We start from the raw sequence: 12818 nt of genomic DNA, 5'->3' as shown, positions 1-12818 counted from the left end.
CCTCCTTTCCCCTCTCTCCCCTCTTCCCTCCCTTCTCTCCTATCTTCCTCTCCTCTCCCATCTTCCTATCTCCTCCTCTGTCTTTCCCTCCCCTCCCTTTGCTTTGTTCCCACCCATTTTTGACACAGGGTCTCTATGTGTAACCCTGGCCAATCTCGAACTATGTAGCCCAAGCTTATCTCACTTAAAGCTACCCCTCTGCCTCAGTTTCATGAGGTTGAGATTACAGGTATATACCACCATACTGCGATTTTATTCCTGGTTTCAGTTGGGGAACTCAAATAATGAAAGTTAATACGACCTGCCCAAGGCCCCCTGCTTACCTATGTTAACCAAACACTCCCTCTGGGTGGAGACTAAGGGCTTGCTGGGGTATGGGGGGGGGGGCGAAGACGAGAGGCAGCCTCATTCTCAGAATGCTTTAGTCTGTGTTGAAGGGTGCGCCACCACTTCAAAGCTCTGGACAGGATACACAGCGTGGCCACCCTCTCAGGCAGCCATGTGGCTGTCTCAGTGATCCAGACAGAGCCTGGAAGATGCCATCCAGCTACTCTTTTCTATCTTCCCCAGCTGGGCTTGGTAAGGCATTTCCTGTTTCCCGTGGTCTCCCTGGGTTGGGGTTGTGGGTGTGGAAAGCACAGAAGACAGAATTTGTGTTTAGCCTGGGTGGCTTTTCCCAGCCCCCAGAAGAGGCCCCTAGCCCCCACTGATACTTCCTTGAACAGAATTATCTCTATTTTGGGCAGAGGCACCAGAGAGCCAACTTCCGACTTGACAATGCCTGGTTGCTGATTTGCCTAAGGCCTGTTGCCCCCACTCCCCCAACCACTGTGGCTCTCTTTCATCCTGAAGAAAGAGGGAAGCTGAGGGGTTGTCCCACAAAACAGGGAAGAGCCTTCCACATGCCTCCTGCAGCGAGCGAGCGACTGGCTTCTTGGCCTCCTCTCACCTTCTCACATACCCCATGATACTGGGAAGTTCTTCTCGTGGCCTAACCACAGTCACTGGTGCCTTCTGAAGGAGCCCTGCTCTCTCACTGGCCACTCTGAAGCCCTGGAAGGGGCGATGAATCATACCCACTTTGGAGGGGTCATGTGACTGGAGGGAAGGCAGTCTCAGAGCTCAGCTGATCCTCTGAGGTTAGGAGGGGGTTTCCTGTTTTAGGCCAGCCAGACACCTCTCACCCCTGGTGGCCTGCTGGCTGTCTGGGGTTAGCCCCGGGGCCCACAGGACTTCTGGTGTGTATAACTTCTGTGCTTCTTTGGCCTCTCGGATGTCCCTGTGAGGGCTTGGCTTTCATGCTCTATCGTGTCCTCCACACTGGTCACAGGTGTGACTCTGGGCACATGACGTCCCTTGGCGGGACTCAGCTTCATTCAGCCATTTTCATCTTTGGTGCGTGTGCCTGTGTTTGTACATATTTGTGCATGTGTTTGTGTTTCCATGTACCCGTGAAGGTGTGTGTGGAGGCTGGAGGACAGCCATGATGTCTTCCTGAGTCAGTCTTCATGGTGTACTTTAAAAGAAAAAGAAAGATTTAACCCTATTATCACTATTATTTTTTTTTATATATGCATGTGTGTGCCCGTGTGTGAGTGTGCGTCTTCATGAGTGTTCATGGGTGCAGATGCCTGAGGAGGCCAGAAGAGGGTGTCAGATCCTCCAGAGCCGGAGTCATTAGTGGTTGTGATATGGGCTAGGAACCAAACTTGGGTCCTCGGAAGACAGTCTCAGCTGTGGAACCTTTCCCCAGCCGCCCTCTCTCCCCATTCTATTCAGCACAGACACTCTTATCAACTCAGCAAGGCTGGGAGCCTCCTGTCTCCACCTGCCCAGTGCTGGGATTACTAGAGTCTCAGCGTATCCTGGGTTTTGGGCATCGGACCCAGATCCTTGCTTTACCAACTGAGCCAACTCCCAGATTTCCTTCAGTGACTTGGAAATGAAGATGTCGTCTTTGACGGTTTGATATGTGTACACAAGTACTTTGAGTAGATGTGATCTGTCTCTTAGATCCTTCTTTCTCAACCAGTCCTGCTTTGAAATCTTTTGTTTTTAGTGGCCCAAGGAGTTGCGTCAGTGTTTCTGACAGGGGTTGGGGGTGAGGGCCACATCCCCACCAGCTGAAGAAAATTCCTCTCTCTTCCTCAGAAGCCATTAGCTCCCCAGGGAGGTAGGGTAGGGTCCTCAGGAGACCCTCCCCCTTCTTTAACATAATTTCTCTTGAGCCCCACCCACAGTCCCAGGTCTTTAAATAGTTTTCCAAATCTAAGAGTGAGTCCTTGAGTGACTTTGTGGATCGAACACTTCTCTGGCATGCATGGGGGTCTTGGGTACCACTCACAGTACCACGAAAACCTAACCTGGGGGTGCACTTCCTCATCCCCAGCATACCAAGAGGTGGAGGCAAAATGATCAGGATCACATCCTCATCCTTGGCTATACAGTGAATTTGAGGCCATCCTAGGCTACATGAGAACCTGTCTCACAAACAGGAAGAAGGGCTCACGGAGGAAAGCAGTTGCCAAGGAAGTGTGCAGGCTGGAACCTGCTTCCTAGAACCCAGTGGAAAGTCAAAAGGACGTGAGGCAGCCCTGGGGTGAGATGGGAGGTGGAAACAGGGGAGACCCTGGAGGCTCGCAGGCACGGAACAACAGAGAAACCCTGGCTCAAGCACGGTATACGTCAAGCAGCAACACTGAGGTTGTCTTCCAACTTCCATACATGCATACTTGAACCAACACACACGCATGCAAGAAAATATATGCACACATGCAAATTCTAAACAAAGGAGAGTTTAGACTTCGCTAGGCAAAGAACAACTGGGTTTTGCTTCACTAGTTACTCAGTAGGTTTGCAGTGAGTTAATGGCCCACATGCATTCCTGCTGTCATTTTACACTGATGTCACAAGGGCCAGGAGCTGGGGAGCAACGGTTGCTGAGGCCTAAACTCTGCCCTCATGACAAATGGTGCATTTACTGAGATTCCACCATCAGGGCAGACCAGTGTGGCATGGTGTGACCAATACCATGTGTCCATTAGTAGAGACAGTAGGCTGATGGTGGCAGAGCTGTGCACACCAATCATGGTGATGTTTGTGATGATGATGATAGAAATGGTGACAGTGTTGGTGATAGCAAACAACGGTGGTAATGATGATGGTGATGATGGCGCTGGTTTTGATGGTGATGGTGGTGGTGATGATGATGGTGATGATGGTGGTGATGATGATGGTGATGATGGCGCTGGTTTTGATGGTGATGGTGGTGGTGATGACCATGGATGATGCTGATGATAGTGATAGTGATGATGGTAATGATGATGGTGATGATGGTGGTGATGATGATGGTGATGATGGCGCTGGTTTTGATGGTGATGGTGGTGGTGATGACCATGGCTGATGCTGATGATAGTGATAGTGATGATGGTAACGATGATGGTGATGGTGGTGGTGATGGCGATGGCTGATGCTGATGATAGTGATAGTGATGATGGTAATGATGATGGTGATGGTGGTGGTGATGTTCCTGACTATGATGACAATGACAATAATTTCCTGATGCTGAGGGCTCACCCTGGGTCAAGCTCTTCGCCTGGTCTATCACCGAGTCACAAGATGCTATAGACATAGCTCTCCCCTGCACACGCCTCATCTCCATTTACCTGCTTATCTGTGTGCGACAATTACTTCCACAGCTTGATAGTACGGTTCTCGTAGGCTCTTTGGGTCAGGAGTTCTGAAGTGGCTCTGCTGGGCAGTTCACCCTTGAGGTTTCTTGTGAGGCCACAGTCAAATGTCGACTGAGACACTGTCATCTAATGGTCCACTTCCCAGGTGGCTCAGCCATGTAGAACCTCAGATCTCCTCCACAGCACTGATTGAGTAGCCTTTCAACATGGTTGTGGTCAAATGATGCAAGAAGTCAAAGAGAACCCACAAGGCCACCATGCCCACTCTTGAAGAGTCCCTTATCGCTATGTTCACTAATACTCTTAGACACACAAGGCCATCTGCTTCAGCATGGCAGGGGATCACAGGAGGGATTGCTGCAGTTTCTATGATTACTTGGAGCTGGGCACCATGATGACCAGCTTGGAGCCTGGCAGCCATTATCACACTGTTGAAATCACTGTAGATTTATGATGATAACTTTTGAGGACAGAAGAGATAGTGGGTAAAGTGTGAGACCTGAGTTTGGATCCCCAGGACCCGTGTGGAAAGCTGGGAATGTACCTGTAATCCCCCTGCACTGGGGGGCGGAATCAGCCAGCTAGAGAGCTGTGGCATCAGAGACTCTGTTTCAGTAGAGAAACTGGGGCGTGAACGAGGAAGGCAGTGCCAAACTGCCCTCTGCTTGCACACACAGTACACCTGCACATACATGCACACACAGGACACCTGCACACACAGTACACCTGTACACACATGCACACACAGTACACCTGTACACACATGCACACACAGTACACCTGCACACACAGGACACCTGTACACACATGCACACACAGGACACCTGCACATACAGTACACCTGAACACACAGTACACCTGTACACACATGCACACACAGGACATCTGCACACACATGCACATACAGTACACCTGCACACACATGCACACACAGGACACCTGCACACACAGGACACCTGCACACACATGCACACACAGGACATCTACACACACAGTACACCTGCACACACCTGCAACCTACACACAATGCACACATGCACACAAGGACACCTGCACACACAGGACACTTGCACACACAGGACACTTGCACACACATGCACACACATGCACACACATGCACACCTGCACACATAGGACACCTGCACACACAGGACACCTGCACACTCATGCAACATTTCTGATATTTTTAGTGTCTTGCAAGGCCAGCAGCCCCACGTGAATTTGCCACTGTCAGAACATCTTGCTTAGTGTTGATAATGCTATGGTTTTCTACACAATCTTATGAGTCATGTGCCAAGTGTGATAACTAAAAAAAAACAATTTTAGTAGAAATTTGCATTGAGTTTATAGCTCAATTTTGGAAATTGTTGAAACACGTCCTCCCCCATCCAGAGCTCAGGGGACATCTCAGAAGAGGAGCAGGGAAGAATGCAAGAGCCGGACAAGGATGCTGTGATGTCTGTCTTCTGGGCATGACAGTCGTATTCCTCATGACCTGGCCACAGCTGTGGGTCCCTGCACAAGGCCGAGCCAGCAGAGATGGGTGGGTGGCCGGTGCTAGTCCACCCTTTCTGAGGAGCTGTTGATGGTGCACAGTTTCTGGGGGTGAAGAATCATTCTTTGCTGAGAGTGTGGTCACTGGTGGGTTTCTCATGTTCCTGCGCCATGCCCATATGGACAGCACATAAATTGAACTTAGTGGACCGTAAAAAACAAAAAGGACATAAAGTTGTGCGAGGACCATGTTGGGGGTGGCTTGGAGGGATTGACAAGGTGGACACAATCATATTTCATTGTATGTGTTTATGAATTCTCAAGAATAAAGCAAAAATTAATATTAAGAGAAAAAGAAGTATTGGCAAATACCACTTTATTCTTTTTTTTTTCCAAGATTTATTTATTGTGTATACAATGGTCTGCCTGCAGACAGAAGTTGTCACCAAATCTTATTACCGGTGGTTGTGAGCCACATATGGTTGCTGGGAATTGAACTCAGGACCTCTGGAAGAGCAGTCAATGCTCTTAACCACTGAGCCATCTCTCCAACCCCCACTTTATTCTTGATATTAAAAATATTTGCTTTGCTTTATGTGTTTGAGTGTCTTGTCTGTCTGTGTGTCTTGAGCATTCTTGGTGTCCATGAAGGACACCAGGTCCCCTGCAGCTAGGCTGCATGGATGGTTGTGAGCTGTCCTGTGGGTGCTGGTCCTCTGCAAGAGCAACAAGTGCTCTTAGCTACTGAGCCATCTCTCCAGTCCCGATTCTTTAAATAGAGTTTTAAATTGAGCTATACATTTTTCTTCCCTCCCTTCCTTCCCTCACTCTTCCCACCCTCCATCTGCCCCCCAGCTCACAATTTACTCAGGAGATCTTGTCTTTTTCTTCTTTCTGTGTACATCCATGTATGTCTAGGTTCTCTGGGGTTGTGAACTGTAGGCTGGTTTTTCTTTGCTTTATGTCTGAAAGCCACTTATGAGTGAGTACATATTTGTCTTTCTGGGTCTGGGCTACCTCACTCAGTATTGTTTATTTTTTTCTAGTTCCATCTATTTTCTGGCAAATTTCAAGATGTCATTATCATTATTATTTTTAAACCACTGAGTAGTACTCCATTGTGTAAATGTACCACATTTTCCTTATCCATTCTTCAGTTGAGGGGCATCTAGGTTGTTTCCAAGTTCTCAGCCCCGACTTTTTTTTTTTAAGATTTATTTATTATGTATACAACATTCTGCTTCCATGTATGCCTGCACACCAGAGGAGGGCGCCAGATCTCAGTACAGATGGTTGTGAGCCACCATGTGGTTACTGGGAATTGAACTCAGGACCTCTGGAAGAGCAGACAGTGCTCTTAACCTCTGAGCCATCTCTCCAGCCCCCTCAGCCCTGACTCTTGAGAATTTTAAACATGGACACATTGAGCTATAATCACACTTCCATCCACCCCTCCTGCTCCTTCTGTATCACATCCAATACACTTCCTCCCAACTTCATGTTGTTTTTATAACCACTATACCCGGTTAGTGTTGCCCATGTGTGACATATTCACTGGAGCTTGGCAACCCCACCAATGGCCATACCATCAATAAAGAGTGATTCTCAGGGGTGGGGCCTCCCAGTCTGTTCTGGGGTCAGGCTGGCTTGATCCCGTACAGGCACCTACAACTGCTGTCAGTTCCCAAGAGATGCTTGTCACACCCGTCAGACAGCGTCTCTCAGCGTCCCTTCTGTCGTCTAGCTCTCGTGGTCTTTCAGTCCCCCCTGAATGGCGTTGCTGAGCCTCTGTTGGGATGGCGTTAATATAGATGTGTCATTGAGGCCTGGACAGCCATTCTCTTGTTCTCAGCACAGAGTAATTTTCCTATACGATGCTTAAGTCTTTGGGTTCTCCACACAATCACTTCTCGTTACTGCAAACCCGTCTGCCACCCACATCCTTACCGAGATAACGAATGTGTCCCTCCTCTGTGGCTCTTGGAGCTGATCTCCACCCTCCCTGCTGCAGCTGCCGATAAGTTCCATCACCACCCCTCGCGCCTGGTCTAGAATTTTGGCAAACATTATCTTATCTTAAAAACAACATGTTTAGGGCCCAGAGAGAGTGCTCCGGGGTAAAGGCGCTTGCCACCAAGCCTGATGATCTGAGTTTGATGCCCTGGACCCACATGGTAGAAGGGAGGAACCGATTCCACCAAGTGTTCTCACTTGCTCACACACAAATATATGGGATAAAAATATAACATCTCCTGGCTGGGTGTGGGTGACACATTTAGGCACTCATTACTACCTGGAGGCAGGAGGATATGTAAGTTCAGTGCTAGCCGGGGTTACACATGTAAGTTCAGTGCTAGCCGGGGTTACACATGTAAGTTCAGTGCTAGCCAGGGTTACACATGTAAGTTCAGTGCTAGCCGGGGTTACACATGTAAGTTCAGTGCTAGCTGGGGTTACACATGTAAGTTCAGTGCTAGCCAGGGTTACACATGTAAGTTCAGTGCTAGCCGGGGTTACACATGTAAGTTCACTGCTAGCCGGGGTTACACATGTAAGTTCAGTGCTAGCCGGGGTTACACATGTAAGTTCAGTGCTAGCCGGGGTTACACATGTAAGTTCAGTGCTAGCCGGGGTTACACATGTAAGTTCACTGCTAGCCGGGGTTACACATGTAAGTTCAGTGCTAGCCGGGGTTACACATGTAAGTTCAGTGCTAGCCGGGGTTACACATGTAAGTTCAGTGCTAGCCGGGGTTACACATGTAAGTTCACTGCTAGCCGGGGTTACACATGTAAGTAAGTTCACTGCTAGCTGGGGTTACACATGTAAGTTCAGTGCTAGCCGGGGTTACACATGTAAGTTCAGTGCTAGCCGGGGTTACACATGTAAGTTCAGTGCTAGCCGGGGTTACACATGTAAGTAAGTTCACTGCTAGCTGGGGTTACACATGTAAGTTTACTGCTAGCCAGGGTTACATATGAATTTAAGGCAGGCATAGTTTTTGCTTATTATCATTGTCACTGTGGGTGTGGCTGTACACGCATGTGCCACAGCATACGTGTGGAGGGCTCTGGAGCTCAGGGCCTCGGGACTGCACAGCGGGCACCTCCACCTGCTGAGCCTTTCTACTGGTCCTGCTTTATTTTTATTTACATATGCATTTATGTTTATATCTAGTTTCCAGTTTGCCTGTGTGTGTGTGTGTGTGTGTGTGTGTGTCTGTGTGTGCACAGCCCATGGTGTGTTCCATCCTCATTTCTCTTCCCCACAGTTCCTTTGTCTTAAGAACATCCGGACCTTCCTGTCTACTTGCTGTGAGAAGTTTGGCCTCAAGCGCAGTGAACTCTTTGAGGCTTTCGACCTCTTTGATGTACAGGACTTTGGAAAGGTGAGTTGGATTCCCAGCGTCCAGAGGTTGGCCTCAGTCTGTTTCCATTATTACCTGATGTGTATGTGTGTGTGCGTATGCATGTGTGTGTGCGTATGCATGTGTGTGTGCCCGTAGATTATTACAGGCACTGGTAGCATAGCCAGGTGGGCCTTCCAGGATGCTGCCTGAAGCATGGACTTGGGGCCTGTGGGATGAGTTCAAGGATCTGCCCATCTGCTTGCTGTGTGGCCTCGGCTAAGTGGTTCTGCCTCTCTGATCCCCAGTTCCTCCTATGTAACAGGCTATTGCCTCGCCCTGCCGGAGTGATCACGTGGAGAGGCTTTGCTTGTGGTGTAGGGATGTAGAGGAGAGGCTGAACTATGCTCCTCAAAGTCTCAAGGGACAGCTCCATTGCTGGGAGCCTGGGAGTGGGCATGAAAAGGGATTCTGAGCAGCTGTGTCCTCTCCGCAGGTCATCTACACCCTGTCTGCCCTGTCATGGACCCCCATCGCCCAGAACAAAGGAATCATGTGAGTAGCAGTCAGGACTGTGGGTCTGGGGCCTCCCTGAAGCTCTTGCCCCTTGTCCCCCTGGTCTGCTTATGCCTTTCTGTCTCCCAGGCCCTTCCCGACGGATGACAGCACCGTGGGTGACGAGGATATTTACAGTGGCCTTTCAGACCAGATTGAGTGAGTATTGAGGCCTGATGTGGGCAGGACACAGCGGAGATTGGAGCCTGAGGGGACATGGATCTTTCTGGGGTCTGAGGGGACATGGATCTTTCTGGGGTCTGAGGGGACACAGATTTGTCCTGGAGTCTGAGGGAACACGGATCTGTCCTGGAGTCTGAGGGAACACGGATCTGTCCTGGGGACAGATTTAAAGGCTTGGGGGTATCACGGATTTAGCCTTGACTCTGAAGGGATCTGGTGTGTCCTTGGCTTGGCGACACGGCCTGAATCTTTCCCTCAGTGACACTGCAGAGGAAGATGAGGACCTTTATGACTGCGTGGAGAACGAGGAGGCAGAGGGGGATGAGATCTATGAGGACCTCATGCGTTCGGAGTCCGTGCCTACGCCGGTGCGTGGGTCCGGAAAGGGCTGGGCAGGTGGACAGGGAGAGCACACTGGTAGAGCGCTCCATCAACCTCCGTCATCCCTGTCCACAGCCCAAGATGACTGAGTATGACAAACGCTGCTGCTGCTTGAGGGAGATCCAGCAGACCGAGGAGAAGTATACGGACACGCTGGGCTCCATCCATCAGGTATGCTGTGCCCATGGTCCCTGCCAGGGATGTCTCCTCCCTGTCTTCCCCAAAGCCCAGGCTGCCCTCAAACTCACGAGCATGTGCCACCATACCTGGCTTCATTGTTAAAATCCCAGGTTAGTAGGGGTGGATAAATACACTGAGCAGCCCACTTGGTCATGTGTCAAATCCAGCGATGGGCAGTCGGTGCCTCACACTCTATACCTCAGCTGTTGACTTTCGATTTTCCACTCTCCCCCACCCTAGGACCCACGAATCCACCTTCTGTCTCTGGGTTTTCCTGTTCTGGATATTTCCTGTCACTAGCCCCACACTGGGTGGCCTTTGTGTGTCTGGTTCTGTCACCTCGCACAGCATCCTTGAGGTCCCTCCACTGTGTCAGAGCCTGCTCGTCGTTGAGCAGTATTCCAGTGTGTGGAAGAACCACACTTGATCTCTCCTCTGCTGGTGGATTTTGATGGTGTCCACCTTAGGGCAATTAGTGATAACTCTGCCTTGGAACCGGGAGACAATTTTTGTATGGACATTTCCTTTCTCTTGATTTTTTCTTTAATGTTTACAAATTTATTCATTTTATTTTATGGGTGAGTGTTTTTACCTGGATGTGTGTGTGTGCACCACATGAGGTTTTGGTGCCTGGGGAGGTTAGAAGAGGGTGCTAGGTCCCCTAGACTGGAGTTACAGTTTAAGAACAACCACCTGGGTGCAGGAATCCAACCAGGTCCTCTGCAAGAGCAACAAGTGTTCTTAACCACAGAGCCATCTCTTCATCCCTCAGACTTTCTTTTTGTGAGACATATGCTCACCGTGTAGACTAGCTGGCCTGGAAGCACGGGGGTGGCCGGCATGTGCCGCCATGTCTGGGTCTCCATTTCTTTGGTCTGTCTCTTTCTGTCTATCTGTCTTTCTTTTGCTCACCTGCCCCAGCGTGTGTCTCATTCTCTAATTCTGTTTCTGCTCCTGACTCTATTTCTGTTTCTGCCCATTTCCATGTCTCTGGTACACTTTAACTGTCCCCCCTCTCTCTGCCTCATTTTTATCTCTATGTGGGTGTCTGTGTCCCTCTGAACCATTTCTGTTTCTGTCTCCCTCTCTCTGTCTGTCTCTTTCTTCCTTCTGTTTCTGTCTGTCTTGTCTGTGTCTGTCTCTCAACCCCTTGCTGTTTGTGTGTCCCCTGCCATGTCTTTTTTTTTGGGGGGTGAGCTGGTGGAGGATCCTCTTTCTCTTACCTTCTGTGACTCTCCTCAGCACTTCATGAAGCCCTTACAGCGATTCCTCAAGCCTCAAGACATGGAGACCATCTTCGTTAACATGGAGGTGAGCCATCAGGTCCCCAGACCTCTTTGCCTCTTTCCCAGGAGATAGTCTCTGGCTGTAACCTGCCGTGGGGCATGTGTGCCACTCTCCTTTCCTGTCACTCTGTGCCTGTGCCCAGGCTTCAGCCCCATCTCTTCCTTCCTCTTTCCCTTGGGGCAGGAACTGCTCTCTGTGCACACCCACTTCCTGAGGGAGCTGAAGGATGCCTTGGCCGCCCCAGGAGCAACAATGCTGTACCAAGTCTTCATCAAGTATAAGGAGAGGTGAGATGTGGCTGACCAGACCCCGAAGGTCACAGCCGTGCCAGAGCAGGAACACTGGGCAGGGTTCTTCAGTGAGTGAGGGATGGAGGTTGAATGAATCCAGGACTTGAGGGATTCCAGGTGAGGCCTCTGTCCATGACCAGGACCCTAGCCCTTCACTGGGGGATAACAGACAGGGGCTCTACCCTGACCACGCCCCCAGCTGGCTTTCCCAGCTCTTGGTATTTTTACTTCTGCTGAGTTTCCTCATCTGCGTGTCCAGGGTTACAGTGAGGATCAGATAAAGCACTGAAAAAGGTCCTTAGAACAGGGACTGGTACACAGTAGGTGCTTATAACTGTGATGTCAACAACCGTTGGCCACAGACTGTGACAGTTTGGTCAGAGCCTCAGCTGCACTCTGGTTTACTGTCATAGTAACCTTCTGGGAGGTACTGTTGCCAGGCCTGTGTTAGAGATGGGGAAACTGTGGCTCGGGGTTATGCATTTGGATGAAAGAGGCCAGAATGGGCGCTTAGATTCCCCAACCTTATAATCACCCTTCTGTGGTGTCTCACCCTGGCCCGCAGGTTCCTTGTTTATGGCCGTTACTGCAGTCAGGTGGAGTCAGCCAGCAAGCGCTTGGATCAAGTGGCCACAGCGAGGGAGGATGTGCAGATGAAGCTGGAGGTGGGGCTGTGCCACCCTTGAGGGTTCCCCCGCTCTGCTCTATGAGTCTCGGGGAGCACGGGACAGACGGAGTTGGGTTCACTTTGCACAGTTTACAATCCTTTGTGCATGGGGTGTGCAGGTGTATATGTGTCTGTCCATTCGTGCGTGTGCGTGTGTGTGTGTGTGTGTGCGTGTGTGTGCGCGCGCGTGTGTGTGTGTGTGCGCGTGTGTGTGTGTGTGTGTGCGCGCGTGTGTGTGCATGGGGTGTGCAGGTGTATATGTGTCTGTCCATTCGTGCGTGTGCGTGTGTGTGTGTGCGTGTGTGTGCGCGCGTGTGTGTGTGTGTGCGTGTGTGTGTGTGTGTGTGTGTGCGCGTGTGTGTGTGTGCGTGTGTGTGCATGGGGTGTGCAGGTGTATATGTGTCTGTCCATTCGTGCGTGTGCGTGTGTGTGTGTGTGTGCGTGTGTGTGTGTGTGCGTGTGTGTGTGTGTGTGCGTGTGTGTGTGTGTGCGTGTGTCTGTCCATTCGTGCGTGTGCGTGTGTGTGTGTGTGCGTGTGTGTGTGTGCGTGTGTGTGTGTGTGTGTGTGTGTGTGCGTGTGTGTGCATGGGGTGTGCAGGTGTATATGTGTCTGTCCATTCGTGTGCGCGCGCGTGCATGGATGTCAGAGAACAGCTTTGGCTCTCACCACCCACCCTGGTTTTTGAGACAGGGTCTCTCACTGCTCTTGAACTCACCTAGGAGACTAGCCTGGCCAGGGAGCC

At 50.4% G+C, this 12818-nt stretch overlaps 1 protein-coding gene across 2 annotated transcripts in view; it reads left to right on the top strand.

Moving 5' to 3' along the window:
- Vav1 (vav guanine nucleotide exchange factor 1) overlaps nt 1-12818 on the top strand; it is a 52165-nt gene that overhangs the window by 9686 nt on the left and 29661 nt on the right. For both annotated transcript variants that reach the window (XM_075942542.1, XM_075942541.1), the window contains exons 2-9: nt 8458-8574; nt 9029-9087; nt 9178-9246; nt 9530-9638; nt 9727-9822; nt 11074-11142; nt 11302-11405; nt 11974-12073. In XM_075942542.1, coding sequence (XP_075798657.1) covers nt 8458-8574; nt 9029-9087; nt 9178-9246; nt 9530-9638; nt 9727-9822; nt 11074-11142; nt 11302-11405; nt 11974-12073 — 723 coding nt within the window. The remainder of the gene's footprint in view (nt 1-8457; nt 8575-9028; nt 9088-9177; nt 9247-9529; nt 9639-9726; nt 9823-11073; nt 11143-11301; nt 11406-11973; nt 12074-12818) is intronic.

This window comes from Microtus pennsylvanicus, chromosome 12 (assembly GCF_037038515.1).
Source record: "Microtus pennsylvanicus isolate mMicPen1 chromosome 12, mMicPen1.hap1, whole genome shotgun sequence".
NCBI classification, from domain to species: Eukaryota; Metazoa; Chordata; class Mammalia; order Rodentia; family Cricetidae; genus Microtus; species Microtus pennsylvanicus.
The sequence above is the reverse complement of the archived record's forward strand: the minus strand, read 5'-3'. Positions and strand labels throughout refer to the sequence as shown.